Source organism: Notolabrus celidotus, chromosome 11 (assembly GCF_009762535.1).
Source record: "Notolabrus celidotus isolate fNotCel1 chromosome 11, fNotCel1.pri, whole genome shotgun sequence".
Taxonomy (NCBI): domain Eukaryota; kingdom Metazoa; phylum Chordata; class Actinopteri; order Labriformes; family Labridae; genus Notolabrus; species Notolabrus celidotus.
Window position 1 is genome coordinate 36,309,490 of NC_048282.1, and position 24,433 is coordinate 36,333,922.

Consider the following 24,433-nt stretch of genomic DNA (forward strand, 5'->3'; position numbering starts at 1 on the left):
AGAAAGAAAGAAAGAAAGAAAGAAAGAAAGAAAGAAAGAAAGAAAGAAAGAAAGAAGGAAGGAATGAAAGAAAAAGAAGGAAAGAAAGGAAGAAAAAAGGAAGGAAGGAAGGAAGGAAGGAAGGAAGAAAGAAAGAAAGAAAGGAAGAAACAAGACAGAAAGAAAGAAAGAAAGAAAGAAAGAAAGAAAGAAAGACAGAAAGAAAGAAAGAAGGAAGGAAAGAAAAGAAGGAAGGAAAGAAAGGAAGGAAGAAAGAAAGAAAGAAAGAAAGAAGGGATGAAAGAAAGAAAGAAGGAAAGAAAGAAAGAAAGGAAGAAAGAAGAAAGAAAGAAAGAAAGAAAGAAAGAAAGAAAGAAAGAAAGAAAGAAAGAAAGAAAGAAAGAAAGAAAGAAAGAAAGAAAGAGGGAAGAAAGACGGAAGAAAGAAAGAAAGAAAGGAAGGAAGGAAGGAAGAAAGAAGGAGAGAAGAAAGAACAAAGGAAAGAAAGAATGAAAGAAAGAAAGAAAGAAACCTCCAGCAGGACCAGACTCGTGTTAGACACACATCTGCTGAGACCGTGTTGGAGAGAGGGATAGAGGGAGATGAAGAGAGAGAGAGAGATGATAGTGGGGAGACGGATAGTAGTAGTTGTAGCAGCTGGAGTCTGGCACGTCCACAGCAGCAGAGATCCAGAGGAACCTACGAGACAAGGGAGCTCAGGGACTCCAGAAAGGTCTAAGAAAAGAGAGAAGAGAGGGAGACCAGAAGAAAGAAAAAGAGGATGATACATGGTGAAGGAATGACAGAAGGAAAGGATGGGGTGAGAAAAGGAGACATAAAGGAGGAAGAAACATGGAAAGAACAAAGAGGGAAAGAAAGAAAGGAATGAAAGGAAAAATGAATAAAAGAAAGAAAGGAAGGAAGGAAGAAAGAAGGAAAGAACGAAAGAAAGAAAGAAAGGAGGGAGGACTGAAAGAAGGAAGGAAGGAAGGAAGGAAGGATGGATGGAAGGATGGAAGGAAGGAAAGAGAAGGAAAGAAAGACCCAAAAAAGGAATCTACAGCAGAGATCCAGAGGAACCTACGAGACAAGGGAGCTCAGGGACTCCAGAAAGGTCTATGGTTAGGAACTTTAATGGGACAGGAAGAGTTAAAGTAAGAGACAGGGAGAGAGAGGAGAGAGATGGAAAGACAGGATCCCAGTGTGTCAGTCTAAGCCTATAGCAGGGACCTGATAACTGAAGACTTTACCTCCCATACTACTTTAAACTGGAACTCTCTCCCTCAACACATCAGCAAATCTGACTCACTTCAATCATTTAAAAACCACCTCAAGACCACATGACCTCTACCCCCGCCCCACCTCTGTCCCTGTTTTGTTTTTATTTTAATTTTTATCTTATGTAAAGCGACTTTGAGTATTAAGAAAAGCACTGTATATAATATACATATATATATTGTTGTTGTTGTTGTTGTTGTTGTTGTTGTTGTTGTATCTTGTCTGTTGGCACTTTATTTGTGGGAAGTTGGGCCCCCCTATTAAAAGCTTTAAATAGCTTCCTTGGGATCACCCCTGTCCACACATCCGACTATTTTGAAATGTTTACTGAATATATTTAGATATATATTTGTGATGATGTGTGTGAATAAACTAAACTAAACTAGATAAATTCTATGAATTATTATTTATTGTATTTTATATTTAAATTTGAGATATTTAAAAGCTGGAAGAGAGAAACAGCATCTTGTTTTTTCCTGTATGTCTCGTATATACAGTGAAAATTGACAATAAAAACCTTTGAATCTTGAATCTCTTATTTATTTAAAGGGCTTCAGGCATGATGAGTAGAGTTCTAGAGGGGTAATATTATTTTCAAGTATTTTATAATTGTGTGAATCTCACTTCAGGGACTGACAATATCAGTGTCAGTGATTAAACAGTAGAGGTAAGGCAGCTTGTAATCCATATATTTATATAAACTGGGGTCTCAACAGGCTTGTAGTCAACATGCCAGTGTATCATTTAATGAAACACACACTGAGATACCTCACTTATTCAAAGACGAGAGTGGGTTAATGTAATTATCTTTTAAAGACTCTTGATCTCAGCCATGGCTGCCATTTCCCCCTCTTATGAATGGACTTCCGCGTTTCCATGCCTTTCAAACGTGACCCGGCACCGACCACGTGGGCGCAAATCGACCAATGGGAAGGCTGGATTTAATGCACGGAATCATTCACGTTTGCTGAAGTTTAGTGCTGCGTTCACGTACAGTGGGAAAGTGGGATTACCTACCTTTTCTAATGTATTTATTAGTTTCCTTGGGATATGAAGGGGGAAATGTTAACCACACAGCTTCTATTGGATGTTTCCATAATCCACTTATTTATTTATCACGGTGACATCGAAATATCAGATATTTCTTGGCAAATTAAACGAAAAATTTGAGGAAGATTTATTTATTTATTAGTTTATTTGACAGGGACCATGCAAAACAAAAACTGTCAAGCCAGAGTTAGCTATAAGCTAATTTTCATCTGCAACGCTGTCCATTTTTATTTACAGTCTATGGTTGAGACGGATAGTAGTAGTTGTAGCAGCTGGAGTCTGGCACGTCCACAGCAGCAGAGATCCAGAGGAACCTACGAGACAAGGGAGCTCAGGGACTCCAGAAAGGTCTATGGTTAGTAACTTTAAAGGGACAGGAAGAGTTAAAGTGAGAGACAGGCAGACAGAGGGAAAGACAGGATCCAAGCGGAGCAACGCTGTCCATTTTTATTTATCAATCAATCAATCAATCAATCAATCTTTATTTGTATAGCGCCAAATCACAACACACGTTATCTCAAGACGCTTTTACGAACAGAGCAGGTCTAGACCACTCTATGTCAAATTATGAACAGAGACCCAACACCAAGACAGGATAAGACTCAGTCTGACCCCACCTTAATCCATCATGAGCATTGCACATCGCAGTATTTAGCTAGTTACAGTGGTGAGGAAAAACTTCCTTTTAACAGGCAGAAACCTCCAGCAGGACCAGACTCATGTTAGACAGCCATCATACCTCGACCGAGTTGGGTCTGGAAAGACAGATAGAGGGGAGTAAGAGAGAGAAGTGATAGTGATGAGACGAGTAGTAGAAGCTGTTGCCGCTGGAGTCCAGCACGTCCGTATCAGCTGGAGTCCAGATCGTCCGCAGCAGGAGGACGTCTACGGCAGCTCAGAGGAATCTACGAGACAAGGGAGCTCAGGGACTCCAGAAAGGTCTATGGTTAGTAACTTTAATGGGACAGGCAGAGTTAAAGTAAGTGATGAGGGGGTTGGGGGGAAGGGGGTGAGCTAGGTCACTACTATGGTCACTACTGAAACATTTTAAATACTGCCTGTAATTTACTGCTATTTAATCTAAATTCCATTTGTAACATTGTATATATCTAAATTGTATTTTATCTTTATTTTATTCTATTTTTATTTTATTTATTAATTTGATTTTATTTCATTTTTACTTATTGAAACTTCTTCTTGATTGTCTCGGTTGCTGCAGCAACTGAATTGCCCCAACGGGGGACAATTAAAGTATATCTTATCTTATTAAGATGTTGTTTTTCTCATGTTTTGTCTCATGTGTTGTTTTTCTCCCACTGTCCCCTGAACGCACCACGGGAGTGGGGGACTCAGAACATGACGCATGCGCAGTGGGTGATACTCTTATGAAACAAACTAGTGCAGCGGCAGGGAAGCAGGTACAGAGAGATTGTGATCCATAGACTTCAAGCTGCTACAAGACTCCTCCGTTCATCCAAACAGTGGGAAGAAATGCTTCTATCTTTGGGCTGGACATACATATAACCACCGGGGAGCTTTGACAAGGTAAGAGGAGTGTTTTTATCAGCTTTAAGGGGGTTTTATTAAAGAAGAACCAGATGTACTGTAATAAACAGCGCCCCCAAGTTACATAAGGAACGCTCTGGTGACCTGGTTTTGCTGTTCTGTGATCTTGTTTCTTTGCCAAAGACTTTAAATTCAACACTATTACATTTTAAAACACATAGTTAGACTCTTTAATGTATCTGTGATTTTTAAAGGGTCTCTCTTGTGCAGTTTTGTGGTTTTTATTCCCTGTAAAGCTTCTATGAAGTGACCAGCCTCTCTCACTGAAGAGACTGTGTGACCTAATTTCCATTCTCTGAAGTCAGAGGCTTCATATATAACACAAAGCACCTTTTTCACACCACAGCACACCTCTCTGATGTATTCATGATTTAATATGAAGGGTTTAGATGTGTTGTCGTTGTAAAATCTGAGTGTTTTTGCAGGATGTTTATGTTGACTGTTTAATCCCCATTTAAACCACTGCTTTCCAAATGACACATTTATGTAAGAGTTCAAGATTTGCCTTCAAATTCTTTCAAAAATAGCTTTATCTTTTAACTTTTCACAAGATATCTGATTTACTGAGCATGCATATTGATTTTTCTCTCTGTCCTAATTAAAAAAAAAAAAAATCACTCCTAAGTCTGACGTCAGCAACATTCTGCACTTTTACCCACCTGCACAGTGAGTGCACACAGCAGCACAGTGAATTCCTGCTGTATTTTTATGAATTGCAGATTAAATATGATGACAATTACGTCGCGGTGGCTCCCCTAGAAAATCTGCTGTGCGACTGTGCCAGAGAAACAGGCAAAATTTCAGATGTCACGCTGTGAAATTCAGCATTTTGGCGGAGAAAGGGATGAGTAATGATTCTATTTCAGACAAATGATCATGTCTGCAGAGAGGCATTCTCTTCTAAAATGCATGCACTGTAATCACAGGAGGCATCGGCACAGGGAAGAGTTCTGAACACAAACAGGACTTTATATAAAAGTCCTTCTGATGAATCTTCAAATCAATGCAAAAGTGCTGCAATAAGCTTTGACTAATCTATTACAGTCAGGAGTAAAGTAGGGGTTAAAAGAAGAATATTTCGTTTGCATCAAACTCCAACATTTTGCATCTTTTTCTATGTCTCTTATCTACACCTTTAAGAAGGTAGCGGGCAGTTGTGCTTGGATTGATGCCAGTCGCAGCAGACTTCCAAGAGTGACCCAGTTTCCCTTCAATCTAAAGGTGTTTTAAATGGTTGCAAGATATGCTTTTTAATATCTGCAAAATTCTGTTTAATTCACATAATTTACCTCATAAACCTCAATGTTTCAGCACCAGGACAGGTCCAAATCTGCTGCCAAGTGTTTGAAACACCTCTTGAGATCACCACATTTTCAGATAGGGCGAATTTTCTGGTAATTTTTAGGTATTGGTGCACGAATGGTGCATTAAAAATTGATAATAGAGCATTTCTGTTACAGATAGTGTTGGGATTAATGACTTATCTTAGAGTAAACTTCATCTAACTTCAGTACAGACGGTAACAAGTTGATTTAGAACACCCAAAGCAGTGATTGCTGGCCAAAATCAATAATAATAATATAGTAATAATACATTTTATTTATATAACACCTTTTGAAATCATGTTTACAGAGTATAAGACATAGAGTGAAAACAAAAATAAGAAAGTACATGACAGGAAATGAGTGAAGTAAAAATAATAAAACACGCAGAAATTAAAAAGTCAGTGATAAAGCACATTTAAGAAAAGTGTGTTTTTAAAAGGATGTGGCTTGCCTGATCTCCTCCTGCAGGTCATTCCAGAGTGAAATCAAAAATCAACACTCTTATACCTTCATGAAATGTACGTTAGCAAGCACTGCCGACCCCAAAGGTACAAAACTGCAGCTTTAAATCACCATAAAGTCAAATTCTTAGATACCTTTATGGTCAAAGCAATGCATTTTTGCAGAAATATGCAACATGAGTCAATAAAGTTGTCTTAAATTAGTCAAAATCACTGTTTCCCACTCTTAAAGTGCAACAGTGCAATCACCATCTTTATTCTCTGACGCCTACCCCGTGGCTGCAGATTCAGGCTTTTAAAATGAGCATGTAGAAATAATCTTTTTTGCTCTTTAAAGTCTTGTTTGCTTTTTTAGGGTCATAGAAAGGTGTCAGAATTAATTTCATTATATCTCACGACTGGCTAAAAACCTCTCACAGGAGCTTTAATTTAAGGTTCAGGGTCTGATATGCTCCCCTCAGATCAGGTAGAGTCCTGAGTGAGAGGAGGGGAAGTCTTTGCATGATAGGACATCTTGTAATGGTGGATTCAGTTCTCTTTTAACACTCATGATGCAGGGAAAACACCATGTTGTTGGTGGTGGATCTAGAGTCCAGATCCCTTATGTATTTGTTGCACCATCAGAGCTGACATTCTCCCTCAAGAACATTCACCCAACGCACGTTATCAGTTGCTTCTCATGGTCGTAATCAACAGACTCAATGTGCTGGTTACATTTTAGTGCACACTTTTAAAAGAAAGGGAAGAAAAACTCTCACATTACAGTTTAATTTCTGGCATTTTACTACAGTTTGGCCTTGTTTTAAGAGAGCCAGAGGCGGAATAAATGTTCGAAAGTATGCACAATATTCATAAAGGAGTCATTGATTATGAATGAAGTGCTTGATTAGCAATCTGAGAAATGTTCCACGGCTCCGTCTGCTGCTGCTGTTGAACAGTGAAATGGAACAATGAGTCAGGAATGTGCTCGTTTAATGGCCTTTGAATATAAATATGAATCATGCTGGTTCAATAAGGTATCAGTTACATTCAGCTGCAAACCAAATAACCTGCAGACAACCTCCTCCTCTCTCCTCCACCCTCCTCCCTTTCTCCCCCTGCAGCCAATTATTCATGTCAAATAGTCTGTGCTGGCTCGTCTGCCAGGGACATTCTGTTTTCATATCTCTGCCTACAGCTGTTCTGCTCACCAACACGCCACTGACATCCACACCAGGGGTAGAAGACGACAGCACACGTCTCTCACTTGTAGATAAAGCTGCACTAGGTGACTTTAGGCTTTCCTTAAGTATGCAGGGACTTAAAGATTCAACTTATGAGTGGTACAAGCTAACCCAGAAAGGTAAAACACTGCATTAGCGCCCTCTTTATGCATAGTTCCCAAACTGTATCACACATAGTGATCTCTCTGCTGCATGCTTCATCGTGCAGCAGCTGTACTTTAATATCAAGTATGCAAAACAAAGCAACAAGGATGTCGCAAACGCCAGAGTTGTGTGCAAGAGTGAACTTCAGCAGACTGATTTTTAGCCTTCCTATATGAGCATGTGTCTGTGTTTCCTGTGCCGTCATGAATGAACCTGCTGCTACTGATGCTTTTGATAATTAACTGTTCACTAACCCTAAACTTAGAAGTCATCTGGCAACAAAGAAAGGCAGAAAACTCATTACACTTTGTATTTTCAAGGTTTTATTTCAAGTCTAGTGTCTATTTTTGTTGATGTTTTTTACTATAATGGGGACTTTTGTCATTCAAATTTTTTTATTGCATTTTTTCAGTATTTCTTGGTTCACCACACGTTTACAAATTATATATAAGTAATACAAAACCAACAAAGAGAAGAAACAATGAAGAGTTCATTTGCAAAAACAGTTAACTCACTTTGAAAAATTTAAAAAATGTTTCAAAAAACATATTTTTTCTAAGACTAGCCTTTGGTATGATCAATCAACCGAGGTTGGGTGGCTTTGAGTCAAAATGACTTTATTAATCAGAGATATCTTGAAAATGTAACTTTATCAGGAATCTTTATAAAAAAGAAATGTATTTAGAAAATTTATAAAAAACAGAGTTATCTGTTTTTGCAAATTAACTCTTCAAATAAATAAATACAATAATAATAATAATAATAATAATAATAATACTAATAATAATAATAATAATAATAATAAAGAAATAATAAAAATCCCTAGTAAAAAACAAAAAGGAAGATAAACATAAGAAAACAAGGCAAATAAATAATAATAATAATAATAATAAAAAGAAGAGGAAGAAGAAGAAGAAGAAGAACAACAACAACAACAACAACAAGAACAAGAAGAAGAAGAAGAACAACAACAAGAACAAGAAGAAGACGAAGAACAAGAAGAACAAGAAGAACAACAACAACAACAAGAAGAAGAAGAACCAGAAGAAGAAGAAGAACAACAACAACAACAAGAAGAAGAAGAACCAGAAGAAGAAGAACAACAACAAAAACAAGAAGAAGAAGAACCAGAAGAAGAACAACAACAACAAAAACAAGAAGAAGAAGAAGAAGAAGAAGAACAACAACAACAAGAAGAACAACAACAAGAAGAACAACAACAACAACAACAAAAACAAGAAGAAGAAGAACCAGAAGAAGAAGAAGAACAACAACAACAACAACAACAACAACAAGAAGAAGAAGAACCAGAAGAACAACAACAACAACAACAACAACAACAAGAACAAGAAGAAGAAGAAGAAGAAGAACAACAACAACAATTTTTAGATAACTAAAATATACCTTTTTAAAAAACATTCTGGAAGACATCACACGACCCCCAATTTATGTCTCACGACCCCCCAGGGGTAATAATAATAAAAATAAAGAAGTTATAATAATTAACAGTACAAACAAAAAGGAAGATAAACATAAGAAAACAAGGTAAATAAATAATAATAATAATAATAATACAGATTTTTTTAAAAAGAGTCCCGAGACCCCCCCCTCCCCCCAGGGGGTCCCGACCCACACTTTGGGAACCCCTGGCATAGAGGAACCAAAGGGTGATAAATGATACACAGCAGACATGTTGGTTTTTCTTGGCTCAGATTATTTCATGCATTTCTAACCTTGTATAGGACGCAGTATAAAGGCAGGAAGGGCCTGGACGGGGCGGTAGAGGGGTGTGTGGCTGTTTAAGCGACTGAAAGCAAGATTGGTGTACGATAAACAATGAGGTCATGTATCAGACTGTAGAGTAAAATCTGTGTCCATCCAAGTTCAAGTCCAAGTTCCAAAAAAGTGTTTGAATGTGATCCAAATCATGAAAACACTGTGAGGTATTTTCAGGAAGTCACAAAGAGTCTGCCATTTACAGCAAGGAATCTACAAAACCAACCAAACCAAACCAAACCACATGAATCATTCTTCAGTCGGTCGTCATTTGTTATTCTCACCACCGCTGTAACCATGGAAGTGTGGAACAAAGCGAGTTACAGCATGCTGCTGTGTTCTTATTTACCAAAGATTCACAGAGTGATGCAAGTCATCAGAAAACACAGCTTACACATACACAAGATAAAAGTCAGGCATGCAGGGTGCAGCTTTGTCCACTGGGGGTGCCAAAGTCAACACTAAGTACTTCATTACCCGGCTGTTTTAAAGACTTGATTCTGATTGGTCAACACTCCATAGCAAAGTGGGGATGGGCATTTAAAGCCAAAATACTATTCGGTAATCATTAGCATCTATTTGACGATTATTAGAATAATCACCCCCCCTCCCCCGAGACGGAGAATATCGCCAGAACTGTCGTTAATGATTTCTTCTTCTTCTTCTGCTATTTAATGCAGTTAGCATTCTTCTTCTCTTTGCTAATGCGGTTAGCAAACAGCTTTAAGACGCTCTATCGCCACCGTCTGGCAGGATTACCGTATTACACCCAGGCACCGGGAAAAAAGATACTTTTAAGATTAGAAAATAATCAAAAGTTACTCTTTGATTTTTACAAAGTGAACGAATATTTGAAAATGTTTCCCCACCTTTATAGCAAAGGTGTTTTATTTCTCCATACTTTAAATCAAATCAACCACCACAAACAATCCGGGTTATTTCACCTCTTGCCTGTTGACACTGTGGCAAAAATGATCGGTTTTATTAGCATCTTGACTTGGTAACCAACATGGAACTTATTTATTTATTTATTTAAGTTATATTTTTGGGCTTTTTGCCTTTATTGACAGGACAGCTGAAGAGAGACAGGAAATGTGGGGAGTAGAGAGAGGGGGAAGACATGCAGGAAATGGTAAACCAGCCGGGCGCTTGGACCGCTAGGCCACCAGTGTCCCTGAACATACTTTTAATATCACCTTTACTTCATTCAGAGAGCTCAAAACTTTATATCTGTTGCTAACAGCTAATGAGTGACCAGGAAAGACAGGAAATAGGAAGTAGGAAAACATCAGAAGCAGTAACAGAAGTTCAAAAACACCAAAGCTGAGTGAAAGAGACATCCAACGAATCAAAGAGGATTTTTAAAAGACCTTTAATTAGGTTCTGTGGTCCTTTTCAGCATCATTTTGTAGACTCAACAAATAAGTATGCAGTCCTTATGAGTGCAATTACCATAGAGGCGTAGAGTCAACCCAAAAGTCTAAACCAGGCATGGACTAAAGTGCTACTTAGCTAGTTTACATCTGCAGTCCTTGGGTTCTTGTGTTTAATAACAAAGTTATTTTGACTGAATGAACTGAGTTTATTCTGTATTTTATATTTTGACCAACTGATTAGTCAACTAAGGTTCCCAAAATCTAAAATCTTGTCCTCCAGCTTCGTTGGTGAAACTTGACTCTGCCAGCTCGGACTGGTGCACAATAAGGTCAGTTTGACTTTTCTCTTGGCCTATTTGAAGAAGCACCAAACGCCCAGAATACCTCTGCCAACAATAGAAAGAACAAGCACTCTTTGGTGTTCCTGCCTATAATTGGCTCATCCCACACTGTTGGCAGCCTCCAAGACTCGAGCGCTTCAGTTACCTCCCCTGCTGTGAGCGAGGCCTGAATGAGCCGTGAGGAGTAATAAAAGAAGACAACGTTCTGTTCTGTACACTTCATACTTCATTTAGTATCTCACTGTCCGTCAGTATTGCTAACAATGGTTCTTCTTCTTCTGCACTTTTTATTTCACAGATTAGAATGGCCCCAAATTCCATTCATTGGTTCCGAAAGGGCCTCCGTCTACACGACAACCCAGCACTACGAGAGGCAATTAAAGGGGCAGGCACGGTGCGCTGCGTTTACTTTCTGGACCCATGGTTCGCAGGATCCTCCAACGTCGGGGTCAACAGGTGGAGGTAAGAGGAGTTTACTTTTGCATTTCTCACTTTTAACTCTCTGGTTGGACTTTTAAAGGAAGCATTTATCAGAAGCTTGTGCCCAAATTTGTATTTTATGCTTGTGGTTTACGAAGTTAGCATCCAAAGTAACAAGATGAATGCGAAGTAAGCCTTCATTTAGGTTTTCCTTTGAATTACTAGATCATTTTAATCATCAAATTTAGTTTGTGGTATGCAACTTTGCTGAATTCTTACCCGACTCTGCAGCTGCTACGATCTTTGAAGTACTTTATTCGGCATTTCGAGAGATTCTGTCTTCTTAGTCGTCTAAAAATGACTCAGTGGAGTTTGGTTTCACTCTTAAAAGTTAAGTAGTGACTGTTTTTCTTTAGTAAAACCTCTAAACTCCCACTGGAGAGTACCATACAAGCAAAAAAAGAGACTTGATAGGGACTAAGGTGGAGCTTTTAGCAGCTTAAGGAGGCAGGTGTTTCCTTGGGGAGGTGGTGGAGACCAAAACGGAGGTAAAAGAGAAGAGAATATCGGATTACTTTGTGATCTTAAATGGAAGCTTAAGTTAATATACACATGAAAATCAGCTGATTTGTGCTCCTAAATCCAGACTAACAACCTAAAAGAGGATATGTCTTATACTAGGTCTTGTTTTTGCTGCTTCCAAGTGGCAAAGTTTTCAGTAATTGCACATTTAAAATCCTATATATGTATCTAAGCAATGTTTTTGGTGCATCTTTCCATGTTTATTGATGATTGCAAAGACATAAGCTTGCTCTAACAGTGGAATAATTAGTTAAATGCTGTTTTTTAAGCCTTGGCATGAGAGGAATTCAGTTGACTTGAGCACATCTGAATTTTAAAAAGCTGTTTTATAACTCTACAGACGTAGCTGGGGTGAAATCAAGGTTTGTGGGTTGCCGTAGATTTAATTTTCCTTTTATAATATGATGACAGTCGCTGGCAGAGACCTGCAGGGAGCTATGAGTCATACATGAGGAGCTGCAGTGCTTCCACACACAACACGATGTCAGCATTTCTCTGCTTTTGAATCCTTGTTGCCGACATGTGAGGCTTTAAAGTGGAGTTTTATGGAAACTGTTGATGCTTTTCATTTTTGTTTTACATTCCTGTGTGCAACAGTTGCAGCGAATCCTCCTTTAAGACTTGTTTTTGGCCACCAGCTGGGAGGAGTGTTAAAAAGAGACCTTCTGAATTTAAGTGGATTCAAGCGGTGAAATAAATAAGGTTTACTGCTCTGACCTGGAAACACCTGCTTGGTTTATTTCAGCCACAGGGTGCCTTTTTGTTCTAGTCTGCTCACATAATCCTCATTATAGAGGTCAGTCTGCAGGTAGCCGTATGCCTCTGTGAATGAGTTAAAGAAGAAGAAGTGTGCCCTCTTTAAGCCGAGCAGGCCTCTGGGGAGGGTTTTAAAAAAAGGTGGGACGTGTAAATCGGCTCTGTGTGTGTCTTGTTAGATAAACCTCGCCCCCCCCCTGTGTCAATGAGAAAGCATGTTAGTTCACGTGAGCCTTTTTTCCACCATCCTCTCGGCTCTGCAGGGTGGAGGAGAGTCCATATCACTCCACTGTTCATTGCCCGCTGGCCTGTTTTACTCCAAAGTGCTATTTGTAGACCCCCATGCAGAAATAGTCGATACAGAAGTCGCTGACCCGGTGGAGTCTGCCACATCCAGCTGCTGAAAATGTAAACAGACCGGTATTGCGACGTCCGAGCAGGAAACACACTTCAGTGACGCACATGCCCGTTCAATGCGCCCGGATTCCAAAACATAATTTGTAGGTCACTGACGAAGCAAATGTACTTTTATTTCTGTCGCCCTGCCTCGATGTTAAAACGCTGACTCCCCTGGAGGTAAATGTATTCACTGAGAGTATGTCAGGCTTCACCAGTGTGCTGAAGGATAGGATGGGTCCTGCAAAGATGGGTGGAGGAGTGTGTGTTGTCACTGCAAAGAACACACACTGACACTTAAAGGAGAAATGTTCTTAAGATAAGATAAGATGTTCCTTTATTTGCCCAAAACAAGGACATTTTCAGTGTGACAGCAGCAAAGTGGAAAATGCAAACAATAAAGATTAAATATTAATTTTCAAAAAAAAATATGAGCAGTTAAAAGTAATAATAATAATTTATTTATAGAGCACTTTTCAAAAATGGAGTTACAAAGTGCTTTACATGGGCAGCAAAATAAAACAGGAAGTTCATAAAAACACAAGTCAAAATAAAGAAATAAAAAATATTTTAAAAGACATAAAATTCCCCTAAAATAACTTTAAAGGAATACAGAAAATGTTAAAATGTATTTCTTAAGATGGTTAAAATTAAATTCAGGAACATTTTTTGGGTTCTTGTTAAAACCCTGTCAGCTGAGTTCTGTGCATTAAATAAATTAGCATATTCTAAGAAAAGTGTGAAGAACTAAATCAATACATTTACAGTGTATTTACAAAACCAGTGATACATTAGGAATTGTTTACAGACTAGCAACAAAGGTAAACAAAAAATACACCAATAAGAATATGAAAATCAGTGCAAAATATTTGTAATCCTGTCTGTGACACTACACTTTAAGACAATGTAGATCAGGGGTGTCAAACATACAGCCCGCGGGCCAAAACCGGCCCACTAGAGGTTCCAATCCGGCCCCCGGATGACTTCCCAAAATGCAAAAAATGACAGAGAAGACATAAACTGCAATTGTTCAACAAAAGTAACTGCTATATCAGATTTTTTCTCTGGAGGTCGCATACAAGCGTAGTGCTGATGGAGCGCACCTGAACAATGCAGGTGAGTGGGAAACCTGTGTGTTTGCAGCAGGTTAAAGAATATAATATTCTGCCCCACTATGAGACTCATCATGGTGTAAAATAAAACAGCTGTTTTTCTAAAAAGAAAGTTCATGTAATGTGAACATTTTCAGAATGTACTTTGTTGCACTAAAACAAAGGGAAACATTTGGAGTTGTCATTATTTATGGGAGGTTATTATTGAGTTATGATTTTACTGGTCCGGCCCACTTCAGATCAAATTGGGCTGTATGTGACCCCTGAACTGAAATGAGTTTGACACCCCTGATGTAGATAGAATATATTATTATCTTATTATGCAGAGAAGTAGATAAAGATATGTAAATATAGTGTACAGTGTCATAGCATAGCATCATGGGAATTAGGAGACTTTGAGGAACCTTCAATTCTGAAAAACTTTCTAACAAGATTCCTGGAAAATGTAAAATTTTGTATAACATCTCACTGAAAAAGAGCCTTTGTGCTGTTGACATACTTAAAAGATATTATATCCAGATAATTGCTAATTTGACACAGAGTGTTTTTTGGGGTCAGAAAACCATGCAAAAAAATTATAGACAGTATATCTTTTTTCTTCTGTTTTTTATGCAACAGTGCAAAGATATAAATGTTATACCATTAAACAACATAAAATATATATATATATTGATACAATAATTAAATAAAGTTAAAAGGGATAGACTACATAAGTGTTGAACAAAAAGGTTAGACCATCAAAGATTATGACAAAATAAAAGCAAACAAATCAGAGTGAAGAGAAGTCTTTGTGCTGTTGTTACTTAAAAGATATTATATCCAGATAATCGCCAATTTGTCATAAAGTAGTTTTTGGGGCCAGAAACCAGGCAAAAAATATTATAGAACGTACCTCTGAATGCAAAAAGTGAGTGTTTAATGATATTAACTGGTTCAGAAATGATGCTAATGCAAAACTGCAACAAAAAAACCTGCAGTTCCTCAAGTGTCCACTAGAGGCTTGCTGCAAAAGCCAAGGAGACCCCATTAGGTTCCATGTTAAAACGTCAGCTTTTAAAACAGAATTAAACAAGTTAACAACCTGGTAAAAATACAGGATTAGTCAGTGTAGCTCATTTTACTTTTCCTACACAGTGTGCAAGAGGTGAATTATTGTATGACTCATCAGTTTTGAAGTTATTAAGGCAGAGAGTTCGGCGTAATTTGAATCCAATATCCGATTAATCAGTAGTCAAATGAATCATTAGTTGTAGCTCCATTTATAAAGCTTGATTTTTTTAATAGAGTCTCAGGTGGTGACAAATGAGTTAAGGAAATTAAAAAACCTCTTTTTATTTTAGTGATTGAATTTATTTTGGGGTAGAGGTAGAGGTTGGGGATAATCTTTCACAGAACACCCACTGTGCTGTAAAAGACATCGTCCCCCTCAGGCAGTATGAGTGTGTTTTATCTGGGTGAAGTTCAAAGTCTGATAAGTTTTTTCATTTTAAGCCGCCCTTCATTTCTTGCTTTTGTAGCGGGCAGGAAATTGCTGAATGTGCCCCACTTTCCTGGGCCGAGGCGGTGACGTACGACAAACACTGCTGCGAATTTCAAGGCTGCGTTTTTTTTTTATCTGCAGAAGCTAAGAAGCTGCATCACAGAGGCGATGCACGGAGGGGAACATCTAAGACAAATCAAACGGTATTGAGGTCACTGATTTTTACCCGAGCACATATGGACATGTGATTATTACCTCGACCAGGGAGGTTATTTTATCTTGGTGTTTGTTTTGGTCCCAGGGGGATTACATGAAGAAGCAGTGGCCTGATTTTATCAGAGGTTGAATATCAGTGGAAAGGTGTCGTATGGGCTGCAGACACTGTGGAAAGAAATGTGGATCTGACACATGAACAAGTTGTTAAAGTAGATCTAAGTGTCAGCTTGCCTTTATAAGTTTGTTGTAATATTGATAAACTAAGCCTATCAGACAGTGACAGTATTAAACTCATCATTAGATCTAATTAAAACTAGTTTCATTCACACAAGTTGATTTAGTTCTGGAAGTGAAAAGAGAAACAGGCACATTTAGTTAGTGTGGCAGCTTGGTTCACAGCCTCTAAAGCAGCAGCACATTTCTGTTTTATTCTGTTTCAATGTTTTTTATCTTTATTTTTAAGTTAAATTCTGTCTTTTTGGAATGGGGGGAACTTTTCACATAATTCTGCTCCAAAATGTGTTAAAAATTAACATTTAAAGACCAATGTAGTTGCAGCAGCTCAGCTTGCAGCTCCCTTTGACTTCTTGTTTCTGATGGAGCATTGAAGACACTCTGATTTTTAACCTAACACCACCTTCTTCAATATTGAATTAGTTATTTTTATTTTGTATTAGTGGTTTCATGCTCAGGGAAAATATTCATTTATTAAACTAACAAAATACTGGGTTTGGTACAAAAAAAAAATAGAAAAGATGGTTGAAATTACATTTTTAAATCAGTTTTAAATTTAAAACCAGGCAAAAATTATTATAGAACACACCTCTGAATGCAAAAAGTGAGTGTTTAATGATATTAACTGGTTCAGAAATGATGCTAATGCAAAACTGCAAAAAAAACAAACTGCAGTTCCTCAAGTGTCCACTAGAGGCTTGCTCCAAAAGCCAAGGAGACCCCATTAGGTTCCATGTTAAAACGTCAGCTTTTACAACAGAATTAAACAAGTTAACAACCTGGTAAAAATACAGGATGAGTCAGTGTAGCTCATTTTACTCTTCCTACACAATGTGCAAGAGGTGAATTATTGTATGACTCATCAGTTTTAATTAGTTATTTTTATTTTTTATTAGTGGTTTCATGCTCAGGGAAAATATTCATTTATTAAACTAACAAAATACTGGGTTTGGTACAAAAAAAAAAATAGAAAATATGGTTGAATATACATTTTTAAATCAGTTTTAAATTAAAAAAAAGATGCAAACTGATGATTCTGTTGATAGTAGCAGCTCAGCTTGTAGCCCCCTCTGACTTTGTGTGTCCCATTGGATTCTACCTTGTTCAGTGTTTGATTGTCTCTAATTTTAGTCTTAAAAAATGAGTTATTTAAGATAAATTGGCTCCAAGTTTGAATTTTTTAAAATATGTGTACTACAAGAATAATAAACTCTAAACTTATCCAAAGTTATTCGTGGCAGCTCAGCTTGCAGCCCCTTAAAAAACAGGTTTTAAATTTGAATTAACCTTTAAAGTTGTATTTTTTTTCTGAATATGTATACTGACAAAATATTTGGTGCAAAACTTCACTAACATTAAAAGGGGTAGCTCAGCTGGCAGCCCCTCCTGAGGTTGAACATTTATTATATGAATCTGTTTCTGTTACCTTTGCTTTAGATTAAGAATGAAAGACAACTTAAGGACATTTTAATGAATTATAAACTTTAACTAACATTTCAAGCCTTTGTAATTATCAGTATGCCTCTTAAAACGGCAGCATTATCTTATTGAATGTGAAATATCTTAACCAGGAAAAACTGACATGTTTGTACTCTTTGAGACATCCCCATCAGACATCTTTAAACACGTGACTCAGGACTATGTGCCCTTAGGAAGTCCCTCTGATCCAAACACGCAGTAAAAAATAGCATTTTAAATTCTTCTTCTGTAGAAAGTCATCTGACCTGTCCCATATTTAGACTGTTTCAGTGCAGGTGGACCGGTCAGATGTCTATCCCAGGCTCAGACTGTGGCTCTAAAACCTGTCCAGCTGCCGTGACATCTGCAGGCCTGATTGGCAGACCATCATCCAATTAAGGACTGTTATTTTTACCTGTGAACTGGGGACCTGAAATGTCACCTGAGACAGTTTAGCTGGGATTAAAGTAGAGAGACTATCCAGTCACATTTTCTGAATGGGGAACCTAACAGGAGGTGTTCCGGTCACGCCTTCAAGTCCTTCTGTGGAAGTTTTACCAACTTTATCATCTTCCTCTGGATCTTTTATTCCTCATATTCTTTGAGTTCAGAGTTCAGATGGAAATTGTAACCCTAATCAAACATTCAGAAACAATGCTGCATGTTTTAAAGACTCGTCCCTTCAATGGGTTAATCGTCTTAAAAGCTTTATCTTACTCTTCCCGTGATGCTGCTCATTTGAAGCATCAGTCATTAAACCATCCCTGTCTTGGAAAGTCTCCTGCTCCAAGTTCCACAACTCCCCCCCCCCCCCCCCCCCCCTCCTGCTAGTGAACTATTCAAATGTTAAATATTTGTGGAGTGACTCATGTATTTCCAGTGGCTCTTTGACCGAGCTGGGATGGAAGAAGCCCAGGAAAAACCTGAACGCTTCGGCCCCCCCTGCCAAAATAATCGACTGACATCAGAGTTTAAAGCTCCAGTGAGGAGTTACAAAACACTGAGACTAACAGTGGGGCCTCTGTGTGAGACACAAGAGCAAACAAGGTCATCAGCATGCAGGTTGAGTCTTTCTAGACAGTGTTTTTAAAGTATGAAACTGAAGGTAGAGGGGAGGTATCAGTCAAAGAGCTGACATTTAATTATTAAAATGAAGCAGGATGAGATAAAGGAATGTACAAGATATAATTTGCAACGAAACAAGACCCTGAAAGCTTCTCTGAGGAGCTTTAAAGACTTCAGATCCATACTTCTTCTGTGGTTTACCAAACGATCGTGCAGTGCCATCTAGTGGACATACTGAGCAATAACAGCTGGTATAATCACAGTGCTGTAGGACAGCCAACCATAGTTGTTCTATCAAGCCTCTATACACATTTCATCTCCGGTATGGAAAGCCAAACCTCTCAATCTCATCCACTTTGACAAAAAGAGAAACACTGATGACCCTGTGCTCTCCTGTTAAAAAATTGAGATTTTTTTTTTTTACAAAATAAAATTGAAAAAAAAATATTTCACACAAAAAAAATTGAAAAAAAAGATTTGAAAAAAAATTGGACAAAATAGTGACAAAAAAAAAATTTGAAAAAAAAAAGATTTTTTTTTTTTGGAAAATATGTTGTTTTGAAAAAAAAAATGTTTAAAAAAAAAAATGTTTGGAAAAAAAAATGTTTGGAAAAAAAAATGTTTGAAAAAAAAAATGTTTGAAAAAAAATTGTTTTCACAAAAAAAAACTATTGACAAAAAACATTTGACAAAAAACATTTGACAAAAAAGTTGACCCCGGAGCATGTCTAAAAAAATAATTTTCCTCAAATATGAAATTGTGCTCCAAAAGCAGAAAAACATGAAAAAAAGTGAAAATTTTGCTCCTGCGGTTAAAAACATGGAAAAAGTAATGAATGAATCAACACGTGAGAGGAGATAAGCGCGAGTAGCAAAGACGTTTCAACACGGCTTTAAAATCCTTTTCAACTCAAAAAGCCGTGGAAGAGATCGCCCGGTGTTTTGGTTTGAACAGCGACCCTGTTAACTGGAGACTCTCGGCCGGATGCATCCCTCATTAACGTCTTTAGACCATCATTAAATATCTGATGAGGATATTTTGAAATCTTAATAAAAAGTAAACTAGTTTGCATTCCCAGGAACTCCCTCTGTGTTTCAACAGCTGTGTAAACTCCACAAACACTGACACGTTCAGCTGAAGGTCTCCAGTTTACAGGGTCGCTTTTAAAACCGGAACACCGGGAGGAGAGACGCATTCACGGTGAGCTGAGAGAAGACTACTGTTACAAGCTGCTAAATCAAGAGAATAAAAACACTGCGGTTAATCTACCAATCAGACACGTTCAGCATTGCAGGCCCTGCCACCAGAAAGTCCCGGGACCTTTGAAAAGCACTTAGTTCCCGGGTAAAGTTCCTCCTGTCAGAAAAAAGCCTTCTGCATCCCAGTTTGAGTCTTTCTTATAGCTGGCCCTTTAAGATATCAAGTTTTGACACATCAGCATGTTTAAAGGAACAAAGCTCCTCCTAAAAGTGTAAAATTAAAGCTCTGTTCTTCATGGAGTCTTTCTCAAAGTGAACTTTAAAGACAAAGAGTCCGAGTCAGACCAAACAGCACGTCACCATAGTGAAGAATAACACCGAAGAAGTTCCATTAAAGAGACGGAGCTGTGCAGCAGAAACCAATAAGAGCGAGGCTAATCAATTGAGTTTCTTTTTTTTTTTTCCAGTCCAGGGGAAAATGTGAGAATAGTCTCTGCAACAGATGTAGGTTAGTGTGCCAGTGCATGAAACTTGTGAGCGGTTATGTGATCGTGACCTACTTGTGGGGAGGCTTTCCTGCTTGGCCTTGTTAACCAGCGGACACGGGCTGAAAAACACAGCACAGTACATCTGTTGGAAAATAAAAACAAGCCGGAGTTTATTATCTGCAAACATACGCACGGCGGAAGGTCACGTGCGTCATCAGATCTTTCTCTGCAGGGACAGAGGCTAACACCTGTAGTTTTTAGGAGTACATGGAGTCATCACATCAAAGACAGGGATGAAGTCTCGCCTGAAGTTCACAGAAGACGAGTATTCATGCACTCTAAGAAACCTGAACAATGAGAAGGTCTGGTTGATGTGAGCTGGTTTTTCTTCCAGTTGAGATTAAGGTTGTGTGTGATTTAAAGCTCCAGTGAGGAGTTTTGACTGAAATTTGACCTAAACAGTCAAACAACTCCATCCAGTGCTTTCAGCCACTAACCAGCCCGTCTGAGGAGATCTCTGTTTCTTCCTCATAACATGTGCCTCCATGAAAAGGGAGTTAATTTACAGATCTTGCAAAAGCTTCCTGACATGGACGTTAGACATTTTTCGGCGGGGTGGTGTCGCATAAGTTGCCGCCATATTTGTTCGGCAGGATGTCTCAGTAATTTATTTTGCTGTGTTTTCTTCACCCATCACTTCCTGGTAGCTGTGTTGCACGCACTAATCTCAGCAAAGATAGTATGCATGAAAGATGTCTCACTCCTCTGCAATTGAACTCCAGAAAAAAGCACCAAAACATGTAGGATGACGTCACCGATGACTCTTTTACCAATTTTTTAAAGTGTTAGTGACTCATTTTGTCACTGATTCTTGTTGAGGACGTTGAAGAATGAATGCACTTCCATTTCTAAACTGGACAAGATGGGGAAAAAAGGGAATGATGGATAAGTTTGTCCACAGGGGGCGCCAAAATCGACACCAAATGAGAAGCTTTGAGTCCTTTTATTAACCAGTTGCGTTTAGGGATGACCACAATTAATCGATTATCGATTAATTGATTGTTAAGAAATTACTCGAAACACACATTTTTGTTATCAATTTTCCGTCCCGTGGAAAAAACATCATGTGGTCTCATATTACACTCATCTATCAGGGAGGTGTTTTAAGTTTAAAGCATGTTTAGATGTGAATCAGCTGTTAAAGGTGTTGCGCACAGCGGAGACGCTCAGCTGGCGGCTGCGGCTGTGCGTCAGGTCTCCACGTGCGCTTTTTAAAAGAGGATCAATACAAAACTGCTGCCAACAACGACACGGACACAAAGGTTGACAGCTTTAAACAGGATATTTCCACCTTTGGATACGAAGGCAACAGACAGGTGGGAAATTCAGGTACGCTACGTTTACAGACCAGCAACATCAGAGCCGTCTGGGCTTTTCTCCAGCGGGACTGATTATGACCTGGTTGCGCTCCCGGCTGACACCTGACCGAATACACATGTTTATTTTTCTCAATAAGAACAAGTAGACAGAAAACTGGACACTGTGAGTCTGAAGTACTTTTCTGTTAGTATTATGAGCCTTCACTTTATAAGATTATGTCCGCGGAGAATATTTTAATGAGCCTGATCGTTGATATTCTGCGTGTCAAACATGTACCCGTATTCAATCCCATCAGTTATTTGCATTTTGTTGCTGTAGAAAATATAATTTAGGGGTAAAACAACGTATTTGGCCTTGTTTTTGACGTAAGAATAATAATGTTTTTTTTATCAATTAATCGATAATTGATCATTAACATTTCCAAAAATCGATCACGGAAAATACTTAAAATGTACATCCCTAGTTGCGTTAAATCCTTGATGCTAATCTGACGATACCCAGTTTTTGTTTCAGTAGATAAAAGCCCAAATGGTGAGGCATATATTATTTGCACCTTACAGCTTAAGCTCGCCCAAAATGAGCTTCAAGATGTCAACAGTTAGGGAGTATCTTTAGATGCATAACAGCTGTTTGCAGTGCTTTCGAAACATAGGTGATGAGGGGAGGAGCAAAATAAAACCAGTCCCTAACACGTCCAGTTTTACCGTGCATCTCAAGAACCGTCATCCTGATCGGCAACGAAAGAACACATCCATGATTTATCCTAGATTTGAATGTTGAAGTAAGAGTGAAATGTCAAGTACAAGAGAGACTTGGTGTTCTTTAAAATTAAAAAGTATAAGCCAAAATAAGTTTGAACATATCGTCATATCATCGACATAAGCAGAAAGCCAATATCGTGCATCCCCACCGACACCCTACAGCTGGTGTTATATCTAATATCCAGACTCAACCTGATCCCACACGTCAACTCAGATCAGTCTGCAGCTTATTTCACCTCTGCCTGTTGACACCAAGGGAGAGGTTCCAGTGGCTGGTGGTGAGGCTTTCAGCAGAGTGTCTGCCCCCTGGTGGCTGGCTGCAGTATAGGTCAAAAAATCCGTTTGCAGTCAAACTTTAAAAAATAAATACACATCGTACGAATGTTTCTCACATCCGTATGCTGTGGTGATATGTAGTTAGTATTTGAGTGTTTTGTGTCCAAGGCCTCTTTTTCCTGAAAAGTTTCTTCTTCGTTGGTTATTAGAGTTTAAAAAACGGGGTTTTACTTCCTGTTTCTCTGGCTCTGGCTGCACAATGGCGGCGCCCAGGAGCGGGATTTTTTGGCTTCAGAACCGTACAACGGGAAGAGGCGGAGCAACGCTGTCCATTTTTATTTACAGTCTATGGCTGACACTGTGGCAAAAACGTTAGATTAAAAGGTCCTCAAAGGAGCTTAGAAAGCACTCACAAAAGATATAGAAAGTGAGTCAATTATACAATTTTTCTCTTTGGTAACGAGTCAATTACACACCAGGTCTGAAACAGGCTCACATGACACCGTTATTCAGCAAGATAAGGGACCTGAAGCCATTGTAGAGTTATAAAACTCAGAGATAACCATCCAGAAGACTCGTTAAACCTCTAGAGATACAATCTTAAACAGCTTAGAACATCCATTTAATTTGCCAAACATCCATAAAACAAGGACAGAACGTTTGATTCATTCTCAACCTCTCATAGATTGTAACTTCACCAACCTGGTTTCTTTTACACGTGATAAATTCAACATTAAGGTAAAGGTGTTATGACCTCTGATGCTTCTTTAACTCTAAGATCAGCACCGTGACTCTTCTGGATTTGGGTTTACGTTGTCACTGAGAAGTCACTTAACTATCTTTCTTTAAACCGAACAAGTAAAGTCAAATAATTAAATGCAGATATTTGATTTTTCTGGAGCAATAGAATACTGTGTGTGTGTGTGTGTGTGCATGTGTGTGAGTGTGTGTGTGTGTGCGCGTGCAGCCAGAAATGAGGTTACTCGGCTTAGGGACCCGGCTTGTGTTTTGGTACACTCCAAGCTGAGTGTGTCTGTACTGGCAGATGTAGGCCACTGTGGTTATATAAGGCCTGATGTATGATAAGGCAGCAAACACACACACACACACACACACACACACACACACACACACACACACAGGGGAGAAAGAGGCTAACCTAGCAACACGCAGACGCACAGGGGAGCAATCAGGTACCTCCATGATGTGGAACCACGCACTGATGCTCACACAGAAACGTGGTCATACATGCTCACCGGCTGCACGTTAGAGCTCACGTGCACACACACACTTACACACACTCACACACACTCACACACACTCACACACTCACGCTCTCGACAGGTGGCATCTTGTCACCCAGAATGATTCGTGGAGCATCTCTTGACATTATCTAAGTGTTTTTATGCGCTGAGGTAGAACGAGGGCAGCCCCCAAAAAGTGAGTGAAAACTGCTCCTCGCTGCTACGTACGGGATCCGGTCTCCATGGGGATGGATGACGTCTTTTAGAGAGAGAGAGAGAAATCAGATGCGCTGACCTTTCCTCTTCATATTAAGCCTGTTTGCATGATCAGGTCTCAGTGAGCACGGTTTAATGACAGTAGGACACCTGGGGCTCGGTGTGGACGATGATTCTGGAAACTGATGGTGGATTTTTAGACTTTCAAGTAAAGAAATATTGAGCTGGAATTCTTGTATTTTTAAATTTGGACATTCTGGAGTCTAAATGTCTTAAAGGTAGTGAAAGTTTGCAATCACTGCATTAAACTGGGACAGCCTGCAGCCTTGAAATGAGCTGTAATGGCTGCAAACTAGGGATGTAAGGACACACTCCACCCACGTTTAGATTCATGCATACATGAGGTCATTATTTTCAGAGCGACACCTTGGAGTTCACTCAGACTTTAACTTTCCCACTCAGGCCTCCAAACGTCCAACACACGCCTCGGTATCCTCGTGCCTGAACTGTGTACTTCCCCTCTGCCCGGCTCTGCCTGTCTGTGTGCGGATTTGGAGCAAACATAGCTTTGCCTTTGAGCGAGCCGTCCCCTGCTTTAATGATCAGGCTAACGGGGTCAGACAGGAGGGA

The 24,433-nt window shown here is 38.9% G+C and overlaps 1 protein-coding gene across 2 annotated transcripts in view; it reads left to right on the forward strand.

Moving 5' to 3' along the window:
* Positions 1–3,686: 3,686 nt before the first annotated feature.
* LOC117821533 (cryptochrome-1-like) overlaps positions 3,687–24,433 on the forward strand; it is a 44,630-nt gene continuing 23,883 nt past the window's right edge. The window contains exons 1-2 of one of the 2 annotated variants that reach the window (XM_034695892.1): positions 3,687–3,852; positions 10,818–10,981. In XM_034695892.1, coding sequence (XP_034551783.1) covers positions 10,824–10,981 — 158 coding nt within the window. In that variant the 5' untranslated portion in view covers positions 3,687–3,852; positions 10,818–10,823. The remainder of the gene's footprint in view (positions 3,853–10,817; positions 10,982–24,433) is intronic. The other variant, XM_034695893.1, reaches the window with a different exon arrangement.